General features: G+C 35.7%; 1 protein-coding gene across 1 annotated transcript in view; it reads left to right on the top strand.

Moving 5' to 3' along the window:
* ERICH3 (glutamate rich 3) overlaps nucleotides 1–20,318 on the top strand; it is a gene marked incomplete at both ends in the record, with an annotated part of 110,200 nt that overhangs the window by 75,403 nt on the left and 14,479 nt on the right. The window contains 2 exon segments of the mRNA XM_080691444.1: nucleotides 4,460–4,696; nucleotides 13,878–14,327. Coding sequence (XP_080547570.1) covers nucleotides 4,460–4,696; nucleotides 13,878–14,327 — 687 coding nt within the window.

Below are 20,318 nucleotides of genomic sequence, written 5' to 3'. Positions count from 1 at the left end.
AATTTTCGAAACTCTCCATTACATTGCTAGTTGAGGTCTTTAGGCATCTGTGTTATGTGTGCACAACTCCAAGTCTCCTTCCTAGTCTATTTTGCTTGAGGCTGGTGTGGAGGAGATGCTTGTGGCAGAGAGAGGGGGGACGAGAAGGGTAATTTCTGTCTGTAGGAGCCAGAGGCCCTACTGACTTCTGCAGAGACCATTCTAACTAAATGGAATTTTGCCTAGATATTGTGTTTTGATTGTACTTGATTTTGAAACTGATGAATGGCTTTGGCATTAGGTAGGTATAATCTATAAGATTATATAACGATAGAGTGTTCCATAACTAAAAGCAGTTGACAGGCTTATAATCCTAGAGGCCATTGACTTTTTTATTCTTTTGTTCTCTGTCTTACCCTTTGTTTTCTCTTTACACACACACACACACACACACACACAGAGAAAACCCAAAGTAGTACTACCAACCATAATAAAAGTGCCAGATGCTGAGCACTGCACCAGAATTTCCCACACCGGACAGGTGACACTACTTCATCTATTCTGTAGACTGGGAAAATGAAGCTCAGGCACACAGAGAAGAAGTAGCAGAACTAGGATTCATGCTCAGGTTGTCCAGATCTAAAGCCCAGATCTTCAAACTCTGCACAGTGAAAGCTCACCCAGATGCCACACGGCTGTGGTGGTTTGTCCACAGAATCAGAAAAGGATTGCAGCATGAGTGTGCCTCTTGTGCCCAGGAAAAAAAGCCTGGGCTGGAGGAACGGCAAGTCACAGGTCGGGGGGACCTATGGAAGGGGTTGCATAAAAGGTACCTTCATCCTCACCTCTCCTGGTGGCTGCCCAAAAGTTTCAGAAATCTAAGAGATTAATCACAGAGCTGCTGTAGCACAGGGCTTCCTGTTTGCTTGTTACTGAAGTGATGTGACTATCTTAAAAAAGATTTCAGTCTTAACAAATATTTTCACCTAGTTCACCTCTCTCTACGAGCCCTCCTAGTTCTTATCCTTATCTTGGATTGAGATTTTAAAATATTGGCAGCAACAGCAATTGCAGCAGAATTAACACACAGAGATATATTTTCATGTGTTTAAGTTTTTTGAGACATGAAGGTATATTAAAGCCAAGTTAGATGGAAGGCTTTAATCTTTCTCATTCTTTTTTCTTAAACCAACATGGCTCACTGGGAGAATTGTACTTTATGCCTCTGCTATAGTGCTTCCCAAGGTCTTTCTTCTGTGTTGGCTCGTTAATTGACTTTAAATATCCATGTCCATAAAAACCGAAGCCTGAGTTGAGGTTCCTGAGGGAAGGTGGCAGCTGGATTGACATTGACCTGGTGTTGAGTCAGGTCCTCATTAGTGGGAATGGAAAACAACAAGCTAATTAACTTCTACAGAAGGAAAAAAAATGGGATGGGAGACTAAGTGAAATTATAAAAAGGAGGGATGCCAGAAAGCACATCAGTAGTTCATTGATATCAAAACCATGCAGAGGTGACACAAAGGCGGTATGCCTTGCACTGTAATGATAATGGCAGGCTCGTGGCTAAGAGAATGTTAATATTTACATATAATGGTAACATGTCAGAATGCTAATATTTACAGATGATGGTAGTATGTGAAAAGCCAGAGCATCCTGGAATTCCATATTTTAGAGAAAACACAGAGCTTCTACAAAATAAGAATGTTTTTTTTTGTTTGTTTGTTTGTTTTTTTTTGGTGGTACTGCATTCCTGGAAGCCCTTCTACCTCCGGGCTACACTCACAGACCTAGTTTATACTTTTTTTTAAATTTGGAAACAGGGTCTCTTAAGTCAGCTCGGCTGGCTTTGAACATGCATGATCCTCCTGTCTCCGCCTCCCAAGTGCAGGGATTACAAGCGTGTGCCACCATGCCCGGCATAAGGACAGTTCTAATGGTTCACTATAGGTTCTTTCCTTTTATTCTCTATGTTAATAATAGAACTATAACTGTGTCCTAATTATGGATGCTTGTATTTCTCTAATTTTAATAAAGTGTCTTTCTATCAAAAGAGTACAGGTTGCATGTGACTTCTGTCCTGTGATCAGCTTTCTCCACTGCTCAATCACAACCACCAGTACCATTAACTCATGATATTTGTTAGGCAACTGCAGTGTATGGCACTGTATTAAGGATTATTGCTTTTAATAATGACCCCAGCATATACTAAGTATGTTATGAATGAAATTAAAGCTTAAAAAGATGCTAAAAAACTTGTCCAAATTCCCATAGACATGGAATGTTTAGACAGTGTGCTGGACACATGACTACCTGACACCAAAGCCCTCAGATTTCATCACAGTGTAATACTCTGAATAGAATTGTAGAAAGCTGCACAAGTTCTGCCTGATTCTCTGTTCTTCCTGTGATCAGGGGTAAAAGTCTGTAAAATGATATACCTATGTGTTTTCTGTGGTGAAGCTCAACTCCTCCTCTTATGAAGTCTTCCATAATCCCTAATATGACTGTCTGTTCACCTTTGAACCCATTCCACTTATGGTAGTCCTCTTTTATCTGTGAAAGTATGTTCCAAAATGTTTCACAAATGTCTGAAACCATGGATTGTACCAACCATACATATGTATATATACACACATACATATGTGTATATATACATATGTAATTTTTTCTATACATGCATATCTATGATAAAGATTAATTTATAAATAAAGGCACTATAAAAATTAATGATAATAAAATAGCAGAGCTATAAGACTACCATAATAAACATTATTTAACACTTATTAATTTTTTAATTTCTGGAATTTTCCATTTACTGTTTTTGTTCTGTGGTTGACTACAGGTAATTAAAACCACAGAAAGTAAAACTTCAGGTAGATAGAGGGGGATTACTATACTCAGTACTACTTCACATAATTGATCATGAATACTATGCAAAAATTTACAGCAATCAAGCCCACTAGTGTTGAAGCTACTATAAGATCAGGACACTCTCTTGTATTCTTTTTCTTTTCTCAGCAAAAGTTGGAGATTCCTTGAAGGCTAGGTTTCTTATTATAGAGTCTTTTATCTTTCAGTTTTATTCTCTTTCACATCTAAGATTCTTATTAAAGGCTTATGGATTGACAGTTAACTGGGACAAATGAGGAATGAACCTATATGCTAGCCAGAAAAACTTGTATCAAAATACTTATATTCATTAGTATGTTCTATTTGCATCATATAATATGAACAAAAATCTTCATCATTTTTTTTCTTTTACAATTGTTTTACTGATGTTCACATTTCTTGATTAAATGTATCAGGTCTCTTCTACAAAAATATTTTTGTGAATTCTCTTTTTTGCCTTGTTATAGTTTTTTTTTTAAGATTTCAATTTTTCCTCTTACATTTCCCACATTGGTTCTTCTCAGATGTATAGAGCATACATTTCTAAATTAAGTTTATTTTATTGTAGTGGAGTGGACAGCACTCAAGTAAATTACCCAAGAGGCCCCATCACTGGAAGAGAAGCCAGAATATCTAATAACTAATACTCACAAAATTAGGAAAACTTATTTTCTTGTAATTTTTTATTTTAAGGATAATTGTTTATTTCCTTAATTGGTTCTGCATGAGATCCTGTAGCTCTCTATCTTTGGCATGTTGTCACTTCAAGATTTTTAGTTTCTAGTGGAAGAAAAAGGGGAACAATTAAATATGAAAGGTGAAAAATTATAACCACAAGGGACAGCTGGAGTTTATCTGATGTGACAATTTCCTTCTTCTGCTACAGATTTGTTGTACCTCTGTAGGGAATGGAGCAAATTTATGGCTGTGACAGAAATATTCTATTTTGTAAGAATTTTTATACTTGGAATACAATTATTTCATTTATTGTAAAAATGAATAATAAGTAAAATTTCAGTTCTGGCCTAAGTATAGAATTCTTCATAATGCTCTTTTTAATGTCCATTTGGTTCTCAAAGAATGTGCTATTCACGGTGTTTCTTCTTATGGCCTTTGGATTTGATTAATTGAATTTTTCCACTTCAGTATTCATTAACTTGATATCCAAATATTTTGAACATTCTTCATATGAAATATGACCTCACTGGGTCTCCAAATTAACTTTCATTATTATAATCCTGTTCTCTTCATTTTTAATTTACTTCTAATTTATTATTTTATATCAAGTTCTTCTCTTTCCATTTTGGCCATTGTAGTGGATGATGTCCATTTGTAAATGAACTTATTATTAGGCTTCAGCCTTGTCTTTTGGGGCTTCATTCTTTTTGTGCTCTCATATATGTCATTGATTGCAGTCTTTGATTCCTTACTGTGAGTTTTCCATGTTCTTAATTGTGTGAAAAAAGCAGCAGCAAAGAGAGAGCCAGGGAAGAGATGATAAGGAAATCAAAGTTCTCATTAACACGAAATGGGTTAAGTATCAGGGATTCTAGTTTCATTCTTATAGTGGAGACTTTCTTTCTTTCAGAATATGAAGAAGATTTTGAAGTAGACGAGGAGAAACAAGATGAGAAAGCTAATGAAGAAGGACAGGCTGCTGATCAAATGAATGGAATATCAAAGTCACCCTCAGAGGATGAAAAAGATGATTTAGGTCCTGAGAAGGAGAGTGAAATCTTGTCACAGAAGGCACCAGATGCTGATGACAACGTGAAAGATGAGGATGATGGATGCTCTGAGAGTGAATCGGAAGAGGATAAACAAGGCAAGTTGTTTAGCATATCAACTATGACATAGACTGCTCAGTCAGTATTCTTATTACTTTCCTTTCCTCTATACTTAATAAGATAATCTTTTAAGCGGGTGTTTAGACATGGTTACCTAACCACAGGATGCTGGCCAATCAGCCCTCCATACATATCCAAATTACAGAATCACTCCTTAATCCTTTTTTTTTTTTCTTTTTAGTTTGCTGGGATTTTTCAGCAGAGTGTCAGGTAGAGCTTGTAGTGACATATCTTCTGTTTAGTTAGAAAGTTATTATATTTTTTATCTCAAAGTATTCCCCCTGGATACACACACACACACACACACACACACACACACACACACACACACCACTTTGTGGCTTAGGACAATAGAAAAGTTCTCCTACTTACTAAAGAAAAAGTTGAACATTTGTATTTTAGGGTTTTTTCCTTCTCTTTTTTTTATCTTACCTTAAGCATATGATACTGGCATATTAGTTTCATGGAAGAGTTTGTGGCTTCTTTATAAGTTTTTAGCCTAGAATGTGTATAAATGTTCACAGAGACAATACAGAATTATCAGGAAGAGAAAGAAACCCTTGTTTTCTGAGGAATAATACACTTTTAGGAGTTTTAAAAAATATTTTAATTTACCTAAATTTGTCTAGTGCAAACTGAAATCCATTTTCTGCTCTGTCCTATAAGAAAGTTGGCCAAGGTTCTGTGACTTTTAATTAATGAATATCTCTCTTGGATCCTCTTGGGAACTTGCCAGCAATAATGATAAGCCTCTTTTCTGTTTAAGTACTTATATGCCTGCCTGCCTGCATGCCTGTGTGTGTGTGTGTGTGTGTGTGTGTGTGTGTGTGTGTGTGAGAGAGAGAGAGACAGAGACAGAGAGAGACAGAGACAGAGTCTGAGGATTGAACCTAGCCCATTTATTTTATTTTATTTTATTTTAATTTTGAAACAGTGTCTCACTAAGTTGCTGAGGGCCTTGCTAAATTGCAGAAGCTGGTCTTGAACCTGTGATCCTCCTCTGTCTACCTCTTATGTTATGGGATTACACACATGCATAGGCTAGCACATTTGACTATGTATATGCCCTTTGTATTTTGTATCTGACTAGAGAACAAGATCACATTATGATGACTGAGTTGTTGTCCATTTCTTCATTCTTTTCACCTCTTGAAATTTTTCCTGTATAGTATCCCAAAATATTAAATTCAGGAAGTATTAAGATGATATATGAGGTAATTGAGTAACTGAAGAACAAATATTTGGTTTGTAGTCTCACTATTCTCAAATTCTTCCAAAAAGAATTTGAGCCAGGCACACTGGTACATGTCTAAAATCCTAGTACTTGGGAGGCTGAGACAAGAAGATCACAGGTTTGAGGCCAGTGCAGAGTAACTTAGTGAAACCCTGTCTAAAAATATAAAAGGGCTGGAAGTGTAGTTCAGTGTTAGAAAGGTCTTGGGTTCAATTCCCAGTATTATTATAATAATAATAATTAATAATAATAATAATAAAATAAAAATTCAAGCAATTTAATTTAGAATGAAAGAAATTCACTTGCTAGGAACTAAAACATGTGGCCGTGACTATGTTTTAACTAAAAAATAATAATAATAATCCTGGGCTTCTCTATAACCAAGATAAAAAGTAAAGCACACTTAAAAAAAATTAGAATGAAGTTAGCTATCGGTAAATTTGAAAACAAGATTTGCATTCATTTTTAATATAGTTGAAAAAAACTACTTTAAACTATATTTTGTGTGTGTGGTACTGGGGATTGAAACCAGAGGCATTCTACCTCCGAGAGACATCCCCAGCCTTATATTTTATTCTTTATATTGAAACAGAGTCTCACTGAGTTGTAAAGGGCCTCAATAAGTAGCTGAAGCTGTCCATGAACAGCAATCCTCCTGTCTCAGCCTCCCAAATGCTGAGATTACAAATGTGTGCCACCATGCCTGGCAACATTAACTATTTTTAATGCCTTAAATCAGGCCTTTAAAATTTTTTCTTACTACCAATATTTTATTTTTCTTTGCTTAGACATGCCTAAAATATAATCTTTCTTCTCCATTTGAGTGTAAATATTGTAATTAATTTTATATTCCTATATTACAAAGAGAAATAGAAAGAGCTCAATGGAAAAGTGTTATTACCTGAGTTAATAATTTTGAAGAAATTATTGGTAACTTGAATCTAGGAAAGGATTAAAAATGTATTCTCATTTAAATATAACTGGTTCAAAACTTGAAAACTCTTAATTTCTTTTTTCTATAGTAATAGTGGGGGGTTTTCAAATTGTTGATTCTGTATATTCTTTGGATATCAATTTTCTGGGATTATTTTTATACCATATAATCACTACTTTGAGGGGATCAAATGGAATATTTCCAAGACAGCACAATTTTTTATGTACAAATAGAAAGATATAGGCAGTGTTTATATTTCCTTTGGGGAGAGCTTTAATCATTTAGACTTGGAATTATTGAATCACTGATATTGATAAGTAAACTTTAGCACTGAATACTGCTTGCATATGACTAATTGGAATCTTATGTTTAGAAAGGTACCCTGTAATTGATAATGCCATAGTTCACATAATAGCTACTGTTTATTAGGACTTACTTTGTACTAAGCTTTTGCTAAACTTTTTCATGAATAATATTATCTCAAATAATTTGAATAGGCACTCACTTATTCTTTTTATCACCATGGTGAGAAAAATAATGGTGAAATTAAATAATACCCAAAGCCACATAGCCAAAATGTAGTAGAACCAAGATGCTAATATTACCCAATCTCAGAGCTTGCAATTTGGAGAAATTATAACATATCTTAAAAATCAGAAAATAAGCCAGGCGTGGTGGCACACGCTTGTAATCCCAGCACTTGGGAGGCTGAGACAGGAGGATCACCATCACAGAAAGCCTCAGCTACTTAGAAGAGGCCCTTTGTAACTCAGTGAGACCCTGTTTCAAAATAAAGAATAGAAAATAGGGCAGAGGGTATAGGTCCGAGGTCAAATGCCCCTGGGTTCCATTCCCAGACCTGCCCCCCCCCAAAAAAATCAGAAAATATCCACTTACCTAAAATAAAAGTAAATCTTCCCAATAAAATAATTTTGTCTCAATGATATACATTCCAGAGGCTCAAGCTTATCATCTAGCATATATATATATATATATATATATATATATATATATATATATGTATTTATATATATTTTTTTCTTTTTTGGTAGTACTGGGGATGGAACCCAGGGGCATTCTACCTCTGAGCTACATCCCCAGACCTGTTTTTTATTCTTTATTTTTGAAACAAGGTCTCACTAAGTTGTAGAGGGACTCACTAAGTAGCTGAGGTTGGTTGCAATCCTGCGATCCTCCTGTCTCAGCCTCCCAAGTACTGGGATTACAAGTGTGTACCACTATGCCCAGCTGTTTTTGTTTCTAAGAGAAAATAAAAATGGGTTTTCTACCCGGGCGTGGTGGTGCACGCTTGTAATCCCCGCGATTGGGAGGCAGAGACAGGAGGATCCCGCAGGTTCGAAGCCAGCCGCGCGCGCTGGCTTAGGAGACCTTGTTTCAAAAAAAAAAAAATGTAAAAGTAGGTCTGGGAGTGTAGCCCGGAGGTAGAAGGGTTTCCAGGAACTCCAGTACCACCAAAAAAAAAAAAAAAAAAAAAAGCCTTCCAATTATACTGTGTGTTACTCCTCATAGGACTGATTTTCTTGATTTTCTAAAAAAAATTGTAATTAAAAAATGACTAGATTGTTAACAACAAAGATTTTAAGGTGCTTTGGTTAGCACTATGATACCTAGTTATATTTCTGCCTGGTGGTTATTATTGGAATTTTCATTGAAGAAATGTATACCATTAGTAGCATCATATACAGAATATAGATCATTTAAATAGGTATGCAATGAAAGCTATAAAAATATAAGCTAGTTCACAAATGTTGGAAAATTGAAGAGCCCAAAATTCAACTAGTCAGCTATTTCTTTTGTCATTTCAATAATGATGTTATCAAGCTTTTAAAGAGCCCTTTCCCATCCTGGGCCTTTACATTAAAGCACTGCCATTATTCTGAAATAAAATCTTATTGTAATTTGTGTCTTCTACCGCAGGGATCTCTTATGTTCTATCCCTTTCATAATCTGCCCTCGTGTTATTCAAAATCATGCCTTTTAGCATGTGAAACATCAGAACTAGAGAATTTTATCTAGCAAATAAGTAGCATGTATTAAAAACGATAATGACATGATAAATTCCTGGAAACACTGCTGCAAAGAAGGACAGCGTTTCATCTTTAAAAGCGTAAGAGGCATATTGTGACCACTGAATCCTAGACACCAGTACATCCTTTTTATTGACATGATTAAGAATCTTGCTGTTAGTATTTGGATGTGTTTCATTTGAACCTGCCTGCACCTGTTCCCAGAGGGCAAACAATTGCCCAGGCTGTCACTCTTGTGACAAGTCGGCCCCATTTAAACTGCCAGCTAACAATCGTGCTGGCCCGCCTTGATGAATACACTGCGTGGAGCCACCGGTGAGTGATGGAGTGCCGTGGACCGAAAGTGACTCAGAGTGGACTCTGGTTTAGGAATGATGTGTGAGACTTCCTATCATTTAAAAAGAAAGACAGCTTCCTTTCTCTGCATCTGTGTTGTCAACCCTAGGCACTAATTTACCAGTTGAAAATACATTGTCATAGATGAATGTTATAAGATTGCGGGGGAAAGCATCATGTCGCTGGGAATATACTTTTATACTTTTATGGACAGTTGGAATGATAGTGTCTCTGACTATAAGGTAAAGACTGAATAGCTCCTTATGAGAAGGAAGGAAAGGAGAGGCAGACACAGAAAAATTTCTTTCCAGAATTTGAAGAAAGCAAATCTAAGGCAATTTTTTTCTAGTAGGAAAGATGATGATTTCATTTGTGCCATTTTTTAGTCTGTTAGAAGTCATTTTCCTTAATGGTAAGAATTCCTTAATCCATAGTTACATTTAAATTATTGAAGTAGGGAGTTACAGCTTTAGGTAAATACATGAATGGATCCCTTAGCTTACGTAGAATGCTCATACACGAGTTCTTCCTTTGCAGTTCTGAACCTGCCTTATGCATAGCAACACCACTACCTACATACTCAGGAAATTCTTGTGAATGAAGGGCCGAGTGGCTAAAATGAAGCACAATATGACACATGATTTCATTATCTTGATATTTATAAAGTACAATTAAAGGTAAATTCAAGAAAATTAGAGGCAACTTTATGCTTTTGTTTTCTTTTTCTCCAGCTCTATCTACATTCACCTGTAGATATGTAAGGTTATGAAATAATGTATATGTTTGCCATCGATAAATTGAAGCATTTTAACTCATGACAATTATCTGTATGGGAGCATATGTTCTCATGACAGATAACTAGTTACTGTTCTTTCCTGGAATTTAATGATTTCTACTATAATTTCCATTTATGCTTATTCATTCCACAATATTGAGTATAAAGTATTTGTCCAATTAAGTATTGCTTCACATGAAGATTTTGACTGACCCCCAGTACCTGATATAAAATACAAGCAGGTTTTCACAAACTCATGGGTATAATCAAATCAGAACTATTCATAAAAGTAGTAATGGGATATACAAATCCATGTCATGTGTCATGGCAAATTTGAAGAAAATAACATTATTTAATACAAAATTTGCTGTAGATTTGATTGGTATTAAAGTTCAAGAGAATACTATTCAGTTTTTTGTGTTGAAATCAATAGTATGTCACTGGGATGATATAAATTTTTTATTGAACTTACCCATTTGACTTTGTTTAGTTGAACTGAGATATCCATATGGACTTCCAGCTAAAATCCCCAAAACAAAGAAGTTATAATCAGTGTATTAACTGAGGAAGTAGTGAATTTAAATGATGAGTTCTTTTAGCAGGTGATGAAATGACTGAAACAAAGGTCAGCACTTATCATTGATTTAAAACAATTTGGCTACTAATTGCAGTAAGAATACAGCAACCGCTTCTGAGTTATTTCCAGTCCCTGATAGGAGAATAGACAAACTACTTAATGAACAAGTGCAGTTGATCTATGGGGATCACCCAAAGGAAGAAATAATGATTTCCTGTCCATCTGGAGCATGTGAAAGCAGGTCTTCAGTTCCATGTTTTGTGAAATGACTTTAGTTGTAGTTATGCAAGAAAGAAAGGCAAAAAGGAAGAAAGTTATTAGCAAATACCTATTAATGACATAAACAGGAAGAAGGACTTGGGGTCTGATTGGATGTGGTGGACACGAAGGAACAGCAAGACAAAACTTACTGGCTTTGGCCAAGGCATCAGGCACTGAGTGCAGATGTCTTCTTTCCCCCAAAGACCAGGAGAAGGTTCTTTCTGCATTAGTGATAGGAGGGAACACAGGAGGGACAAGTGGAATTGGTTTGAGTTAGAATTATTTACCAACATGCCTCCCAAATTGTTTTTTTCTCTTAATGAAAAAATATTTTACATATGTGTCCCCAAAGTTCCTTTGTATAAAATTTTTCATATATAAAATTTGTTTCATTTCTAAAAGAATAAATGGAAATCATTTTGAAATTCCTATTCCATAGCCTTGAAGCTTTTTGAGCTTTTTTTTTTTGTAAGCTAAATCTTACCCCAGTGTCTGTCTAGAAAATGAGAGCAAGAAATGAGACTGAAACTAAATTATACCATGAGGTTAGAGAGGAATTTGAAAACTGAAATGAGTTTATATGGGAGGTCAGCTGCCCTCGCCACTTGGAGGCCATTCATTCTCTTGATCTTTCTTTGCTGAAGGACTGACTCAAAATTGAGCCAGAGTGCCTTGCAAAATAAAATAATACAATCGTCAGCCTTGTGAAATAAAATAATGCAATTAATAGAAGGCAGAAAAGAAAGAAGTGTTCATTTTTTAATATGTGAACAATTCTCAGAGCCAAAAAGTGGGAGTCATCAAGCTGATATTCAGTTGGTAGATATATTTTTGGACACTCAGAACATGTGTAACATTCTTTCCTACCTAACTATGCAAGTCATGGATAAAACCACCAAAAAAAAAGTGTTTTTTTCTTCTTTAAAAAAAAAAAAAAAAACATAAGCCGGGCATGGTAACGCACGTTTTATCCCAGGATTCGGCAGGCTGAGACAGGAGGGCTGCGGTTCGTGGACAGCCTTAGCTACTTAGTGAGGCCCTTTGCAACTCAGTGAACCCTGTTTCAAAATAAAGAATAAAAAATAGGGCAGAAGGTGTAGCTCAGAGGTCGAATGCCCCTGGGTTCCATCCTCCATCTTTAGACCTGCAAAAAAAAAAAAAAAAAAAAAAAAAAAAATATATATATATATATATATATATATATATATATATATACACACACACACACATACAGTAGAATGCTTCCAAGAGGGAGAGAAATGTACCCCATAGTTTTTAGTTTTTCAACTAATATAAATAATATGGTGAACAACTCTCCTTGATCTGCCATGTTCCTTCCCCACATATCTAGATTTTATAAAATAGAAAATAAAGAAGAGTGGCTAAAGTATGTGATTTCTTTGAAGGATAGTGGTCATCTGGTACTTGTGAAGCTACTGGGAGATAGGAACAAATGGAATTGTGCTTAAGGGGTTCTGTTGCTAAAAGGCTTTTTTCTAGTTTTTTTTTTTTTTTTTTTTAACTGCTGTGTAGCATCTCTCAAGTCTTGGCAGAAACTCTGATCTGTCCCTGAGACTATACTTAAAATGCTAAGACCTGTCATAGAGAACCAACAGGGCTGGAGGGACAAAGGGAAGAGGATAAAGGTAATGACAGGCATTTCTTTTCTTAAACTCTGCATTAGGTGCTACTGCGATCTCTGTAGCTGTTGTGGAGAAATAAAAGAAATTTAAAAAAGGAGCAAGGAGCAGAGAAGAGAAAACAGGAAAGCTAGGCAGCATTCAAGTGTAGTCTCTTTCATTTGAAAATTATGTTCTATAAAAACAATTATAAACGCAGATGCATTGATTAAATTATCAAAAATAAGTTTGTATTTCTCTGACCCCCGGTTGCATAATTTTACACTGTGTAGGTTCCTTGTAGAGATTCAGTGTGTATATTACAGTTTTGAAGATTTTTAAAGGTTCTTGTATAGCACACAAACCACTCTCAACGACTTGAAGTTTCTAGACGGCACACGGTATCGTAACTTCAGTGTGAGGCTCACATCTCTTTGCTGGCTCTGGGTGCCTGTCTCCCAGCTTTTGCATCTTCTGCTTTCTTCAGAGAGCTGCCCTGGGCTTCTGGAGTTGCTTCACCCTCAGGCACAAGTGCCTGGAAGTGCCAGGGATTTTATATCCCCCTACGGTGGCCCTTAGCCAGTATCTTTGTGGTCCAAGGTCTGAAGCCCCAGTCCAAGGTCTGAAGCCCCAGCTCTATCTTAATTATATCCTTCTAGTATAATTTATACTTCAGAGTTCCTTGTGGGATCCAGCTGAGGTGGAGTCCTTGCTTGAAATAGCTCTTTGATTGATTAGGCCTCTTTTTTTCCCTGGGTTCTTCTACTCCCTTAAGTGTTTCTCCAGGAATACATTCTCAATATAGCATTCGTGTGTGATTCTTGATCTTTGTGCTTTCCTTCTGGGGAACTGGAAGTAAGGCAATATCTCTGTATACACGCATGCACACTTAGAGGTATCACCTAAAATTATTTATTAAATGTCTATATACTGTGCGAATGCATAGCACTTAACCATATCCAGATACCAGGGTATACTAGGTAAAAAAATGTTTCATGCACATAGAATAATTTGATTATGCAAGAGGACAAATAAATAATGCTTTTGTTGTGAAATCAAAGGGTCATTTTTTTCTATAACAAACTCAATATTTATAAAAAGGTTTTCTAGTTAAAACGACTTCCAAAAAGCAAATCAAAACAATGGGCTTGGTTTTTATTTTAATGTGATTGCTTATTTAAAAATTTTTATAATTCATAGATTAGATAGATTTTTCTTTAGCATGACAAATATGTGGAATATATTGGAAAAGAAAATCAAATCTACTGAACTATATTTTTTAAAACTTCATTATGATTAATTACTTACATAGTCCCTGCGATTAAAGCAATTACTTTTGGAACAGCTATGATATCAACATTTTTGTCTTTTGCAGATATTAAAACCCCTTCATCAACCTCATCTCGAAGTCACCCGTATTCCAGTGACAGTAAAGATGATTCTTCAGACAGTGACATGGAATCCCAGGCTGAAAACAGTGTCAGCCAAAGTACCAGAAGTGCATCCTCTCAGGAGCTGAGTGAAAATGATGAGCTAGACAAATCGCATCTTCCAATCGAGGAATCCTTAGAAGTTGAGATTGAAGAGCAAGAAATAACCAAAACAGGCATGGAGACCAAGCCACTGCCATGCCAAGGAAGCTGTGAGAATGTTCTGGAAGAAGAAATGGGGAAAGGAACCCAAGAGGTTGCCAAGAATTTATCTGAGAAATCTGGGAAACATGCTTCCAAGGAAGAAAAGGAAAGGGATAAGAGTAAGCTCTGGGAAGGAGGCAGTGCTGAGGTGAAGGACAAAATGGCAGGTCTCCCTGGGGTGGAGGATGGGTGTAAGTATGGGTGCTGAGTTCACTTGCCCTTGTGCCCTTGCATGGAAGCTGATTTAGGCCATTGCCTACTGCCAAAGCTCAGGAAATACTACTGGGATAATGCAAAAGGATTCAATATTTTCCTTTTCTCTCTTCACACAATCATCCATGTATTTCCAGCATGTTCTTTTCCTTCTATTGCATTTTTAAAATTACTTGATAATTCTTACATAGCCAGTTTCCTATTTTCTGTAATTTCCTTCCTATGATAATTCTATCACAAGAATCAAATAAAACACAATACATGTCTGAAGGTTTTCAAGGGTATTTGTGGCTTTTAGAGGTTAACAGTAGCAATCCTATTTGTTTGAACCACATATTCAATTATCTATCCAGAGCTTACATTAGTAAGAGCTTACTATGTTTTTGATGGTAATTCACAACTCAAAATGCATATATTAACTCAATACATCCTTTAACAGCCCTCCTTCCCAAGAATTAGGTTCTAGTATCATCATCTCTTTTCTACAGATGAAAAAAAAAATGTATCTTGAAGAGGGTAAGTAAGTTGCCAAGTGTTTTACAGATAATGAGGGGAATTTGGGGCTTTGAATTCAAGCAGAGTGGTTCCAGAATTACTAAATATTTCCAACTGTATCCAGGTAATTTAAATTTAGACTTGGGTAAAAATGTAAAAGTTGTCTAAGACATTGGAGATTTCACTTTTAGTTCTCTGCAACCGAGCTTCTTTGTGATTCCTGGAGTTCCTGGGTGAATTGGACAGCCCTGTCCTTTGAGGAGGTCAAGCTTTTCTCACTTGTAGGAGGACAGTGGAAGAACCATGTTTCATCCTGGAGAATGCCAGGTTGTGCCTGCCAGGCTTCTGGCTCCCACAGAGCAGCCTGTGACGGTCGCTCCTTCCGCTGTCCCAGCTCTCTCACTAGTCTCCCCTGCCAAAGGAGAGACAGTTCTTAATTTCAAGATAAAATTTGCTCTCAAATTTTAATATTATAAAAATCCATCTCTGCTTTGAAAAACTTGTGTATACTTTTAATGTCTACATTTCTTTAAAGTCCTTAAAAGTTATTATTAGTCTACTGAAGCCTACATCTAGGAAGGGAGGATGGGAGAGTTACGTTTTTCCATTCAACCATTAATATTAACCTTTTGTACTATGTACAAAGTACCATGGCCAAGAAGAAATGTATAAGACAGAGTTCTTCTTATAAAATGTTAAGAAGAAGGCTTGGTACACCAATAACTAGACAAAGCTTAGCAGTTATCCATAAAATCAGAGAAAGTTCAAAATGCCATGAGGTTTTAAGAGAAGTCTCATCTGGTTAAGAACACTTTGTGTTCATGAAGAACATGTTTGAGAAGGACTTTAAAGGTCAAATACAATTTTTAAGGTGGGATGAGGGATGATGAAAGCATTCTAGATAGTGGTGTGCAACAAGGGATATGACCTTCAAATAAGTTATCAAAAATAACTCTAATATGCGCTAAGAATGGCTTTTATATTTTCAAATGGTCTTTACTAAAAAAGTTTTTCAACTCTGCCTTAGAATTATAACACAAAACCCTCAACATTTCAAAACAATTTCACCATATACAAATCAAAATTCTTACTAAATATATTTGCAAAAACAAATTAATATTTATAAAATGATTCTTATATTTGATCTTGCATTTTATTGTTAAATTTTAGTATATTATAACATATAACCTAGAAAATGTACATAATTTGGCAAACTGCTAATTAAAAAGGTAGAGGTGTAGATTGGGTATAGCTTAGTGGTATAGCACTTGCCCAGCATGCCCCAGGACCTGAGATTGATCCTCAGCACAGCCATAAACAAACAAATAAATAGTAGAGGTGTTTAAGTTCAGTAGTAACATTGACATTATTAATAATTTTCTACTTGAGACAACTTACTTTATGTAAGTAAATATCTTTGTAAACCAGGATACACATAATGTAGTTGGTAAGTAGGTGATGGATAGAATAGCAATAGCAGAGATGTTGTATATGATTCTGTCACTTAGAAGAAAGTAGTTTATCCCCTTGGATTTAAGAAATGATAAGTATAGAATTTTGGTTTATTATTTTTCCAAGACACATTTGGAAACCTATATTCTTGACCTGATAACATCTCTAATTTTAGAATATTTGTTATTTTATTAAAGTAGGCTTAACACGAGATGACAAGGTATGGGACTATTTGTCTTCATTAATTTCTAATATATGTGCTGAGTATCTTTATTAATGTTTACTTTTCATTAACATCTAAATCATATACATGAACTAACCTTAGCAAAATAGAGAAAAGTAGTCTTGAATACCCATAGTTTTATCATACGCACAAAACCTTTGAACATTAGGTCAAAAATTTTATTTCTAGGGTTTCAAAAGCTATGTTATATTTTAATAAAATGTCCTCTGTTTTATATATTAATGTTATACCACCATTATTTTCCATATTAATCTTTATTAGCATGTTTAATGTCTTTTCCATTCTATGATTTTTCTCATGTATTCACCATTTCCCCCTTTTTGGATATTTATGTGTTTTCTATTTTCACTATTATTAGTAGCACTATAGTTAATATTTCATCAGCTATGTTATTTCAAGTTTATAATTATTTTCTTAGAAGAGGTTCCAAGAAGTATAATTTCTGGTTCAACACAATAGATACTGGTTTTAATAAATTTTTCTTTCACACCAAGGGTTAGTTTAAAGGTTTAAACATAGAATAGACAAGAATAAAATAAAAGTAGAAATCTTCCTTTCTTTCTCAGAGATAACTCTGGATAACAGTTATTACATGCATAATTTTAGAAATTTTAGGTAGAGGTATTGTTATATATCAATGTAAACTTGTTTTGGTTCATGTAACGCTTTGTCTTGGATATTATTTTTCATTAGCATACATCTCTCTGTCATTCTTCTTTACATGTTATCTTGTATTGTTGTAATTTTATAACTTCAAACTTAAAATATGTTGATTTTCATACAGGAACTCAGTTTTGTTTTGCTCATCTTCCCCCAAAGAACAAAATTTCTGGGTTTTGGAAGCCCAGTGGCAGGAAATATAATGCACACTAGAAGAATAAAACATGAACAGGTAAAATAAAGCAAAGATCACACAAAATAGCCAGAATGATGTAGGATTAATGCTAGATCAAAAACCTAATGATTTTAAAACATACTCAAAGAAACAATGCAGTATATTTATAAACATAAATAATGGACTAAGGAAAGTCCTAAATATTCTCAAATTTTTTTATTGAATAAAACGTTCTAAGAAAATTTCAAGCAAAATCATGCAGGTCTTGACCGCATAGTTCACTATATTGCTATAGATGCCACATAAAGAGGTGATGGCAAGTTTCTGTGTCTTAACTACATCTTTAGGTAGATGGCAAAATGATGGAGCCACTTAGATCTATTCTGAAAAACATAGTTTATGTAAATTAGACAAGAAAGCTGGTGACATCATAAAATTAAAATGTGTATATTTTACTTAGATCTCTGACTAGAACCTCAGGTCAAAATGAAAGAGGAGCTAGGCATGGTGGTCCATGACTGAAATCCCAGGACGTGGGAGGCTAAGACAGGAGAACGGAAGGTTTTTTTTTTTATTTTATTTTTTGGTGGTACTGGGGTTCCTGGAAGCCCTTCTACCTCCGGGCCACACTCCCAGACCTCTTTTTACATTTTATATTTGGAAACAGGGTCTCCTAAGCCAGCGCGCGCGGCTGGCTTCGAACCTGCGCGATCCTCCTGTCTCTGCCCTCCCAAGCGCGGGGATTACAAGCGTGCGCCACCACGCCCGGCGAACGGAAGGTTTAAGACCAGCCTCAGCAACTTAGAGACTCTCAGCCACCTAGCAGGGCCCTGTTTCAAAACAAAAAACAAAAAAGGACTGGGAGTATACCTTTGAAGTAGATTCTTTCTGGGTTCAGTGCTCAGTACTACCAAAAAAAAAAAAAAAAAAAAATTAAATGAGGGCTGAGATATATTAAAAAGTCTTATAATAAATTTGGAATCAATCATTTTTTAAATTAGAATAAAAACTGTGATTATGTTAAGAATACATCTATGAGATAAAAAGTTACCTACAGTTAATAATATTTTGTAGTGACTACATTAATAGACATTAATAATAAGCTTATTCAATTTAATCTGACTTGTTACTTAAGATCATAGCAGGGGATAAATGGGGTACAGTCATCACCTTCATACCTTATAGGGTGATTGTAGGAAATCTTTGCCTTTTCACTGTTTTATGTGTCTTATTTAACTGGATTTTGTCCTGTCAATCAATAAGCAACTTTTATAAAAGATGTGTTGTACACAGTGAAGTGGAAAAAGTAAAAGATTATGATTGCCAGCTACAGTGAGATAGTGTTCCTGGGAGTTAATTAAGCAATTTTTTTTTTTTTTTTGGTGGTACTGGGGTTCCTGGAAGCCCTTCTACCTCTGGACTACACTCCCAGACCTATTTTATACTTTTTTTTTTTTTTTTTGAAACAGGGTCTCTTAAGCCAGCGCAGCTGTCTTTGAACCTGCACCATCCTCCTGTCTCTGCCTCCCAAGGTCGGGGACTACAAGCATGTGCCACCATGCCTGGGTTTTTTTTTTGTGTGTGTGTGTGTGTATTTTATTTGGAAACAGGGTCTCACTAAGTTGCTGAGAACCTCACTAAGTAGCTGAGGTTGGCTTTGAATCTGTGTGATCCTCTTGTCTCAGCCTCCCAAGTACTGGGATTACAAGCATCCGCCACCACGCCCGGTGCAAAGTTTTATTTTAATGTGTTTATTTCTTTCTGTTGTTTTAAGTTTAAGCTCTGCGACTGCACCATGACACAATCTTTACAGTATGTTCTAAAGGTGAAAAAATTCAGGTACATTTACATGTGAAGCCAATTTTTACATTATGAATATAAGTTAATATTGTATATTTTAATATAAATTATAATTTAAAATGTATATACAAGTAAATGTTTTCTATTTTTATATATAACTCAAGAATAGTCACAGTATTTGGCCAAGTCATTTTACTTAAATAATGTTAGGGCTAAAGTAAAATGCAATTTTGTCATGATGTAGGCAGGAAAAAATGGTACTGAGCCAGGCGTGGTGGCGCACGCTTGTAATCCCAGAATTTGGGAAGCTGAGACAGGAGGATCATGGTTTGTGGATAGCCTCAGTTACTTAGTGAGGCCCTTTGCAATTTAGTGAGTTCCTGTCTCAAAATAAAAAAGTTAAAAATGAGGCTGGGGATGTAGCTCAGAGGTGGAATGCCCCTGGGTTCCATCCCAGTACTGCCCCCCCCCCCAAAAAAAAATGTTGCTAATGAAAGAATAAGAAAATCATGTGATCTGAGTTGAGGTCTAAATAGAATTTCTGAAAGGATTGTAGAAGCATGTAGTTTGTTCCAGTAATTTCTTTTACCAATAAATATATGTGTCCACACTCTTTTAGGTGTGAAACACATTGCAGTCCCTGTCTAAATGAAGTTTATATTCCAGGAAGGAAATGCGCTTCACAAATAAAAAACAAGCATGTAATGGGGCACCTGGGACATGTGCTAGAAGAACAATAAAGAAAAATAAAGCAGCACGGGCGGGAGGCTGGTCTGATGGCTTGAAGAGGGACAGTCTTTCTATGAACAGAATGTTTAAACAGAGATGCGAACAGGGTATGGAGCTGAGCCATTCTGTCATCACAGAAAGAGCACAGTAAGTGGAGTTCAACAGGAGCACAGGCCCCAAGTAGGGAGCATATTTGCTGTGTGAAGTACTCAGAAAGAAGGCCAGTGTGAAGGGAGTTGTATAATAAGAGGTCAGAAGGATGCAATTATAGGCCATGACGAGGAATTTATTATGAGATTGGAAATCTTTCCATTAGAATTATTTAAGCTTAAGCAAACAAATTCCATAATCTGAAGCTTTTGAAAAGATTATTCAGACCACCACTTAGAGGAAGGATTTTTCTTTGAACAGTTG

Source organism: Muscardinus avellanarius, assembly GCF_963383645.1.
Source record: "Muscardinus avellanarius genome assembly, chromosome: 3".
Taxonomy (NCBI): Eukaryota; Metazoa; Chordata; class Mammalia; order Rodentia; family Gliridae; genus Muscardinus; species Muscardinus avellanarius.
The sequence above is the reverse complement of the archived record's forward strand: the minus strand, read 5'-3'. Positions and strand labels throughout refer to the sequence as shown.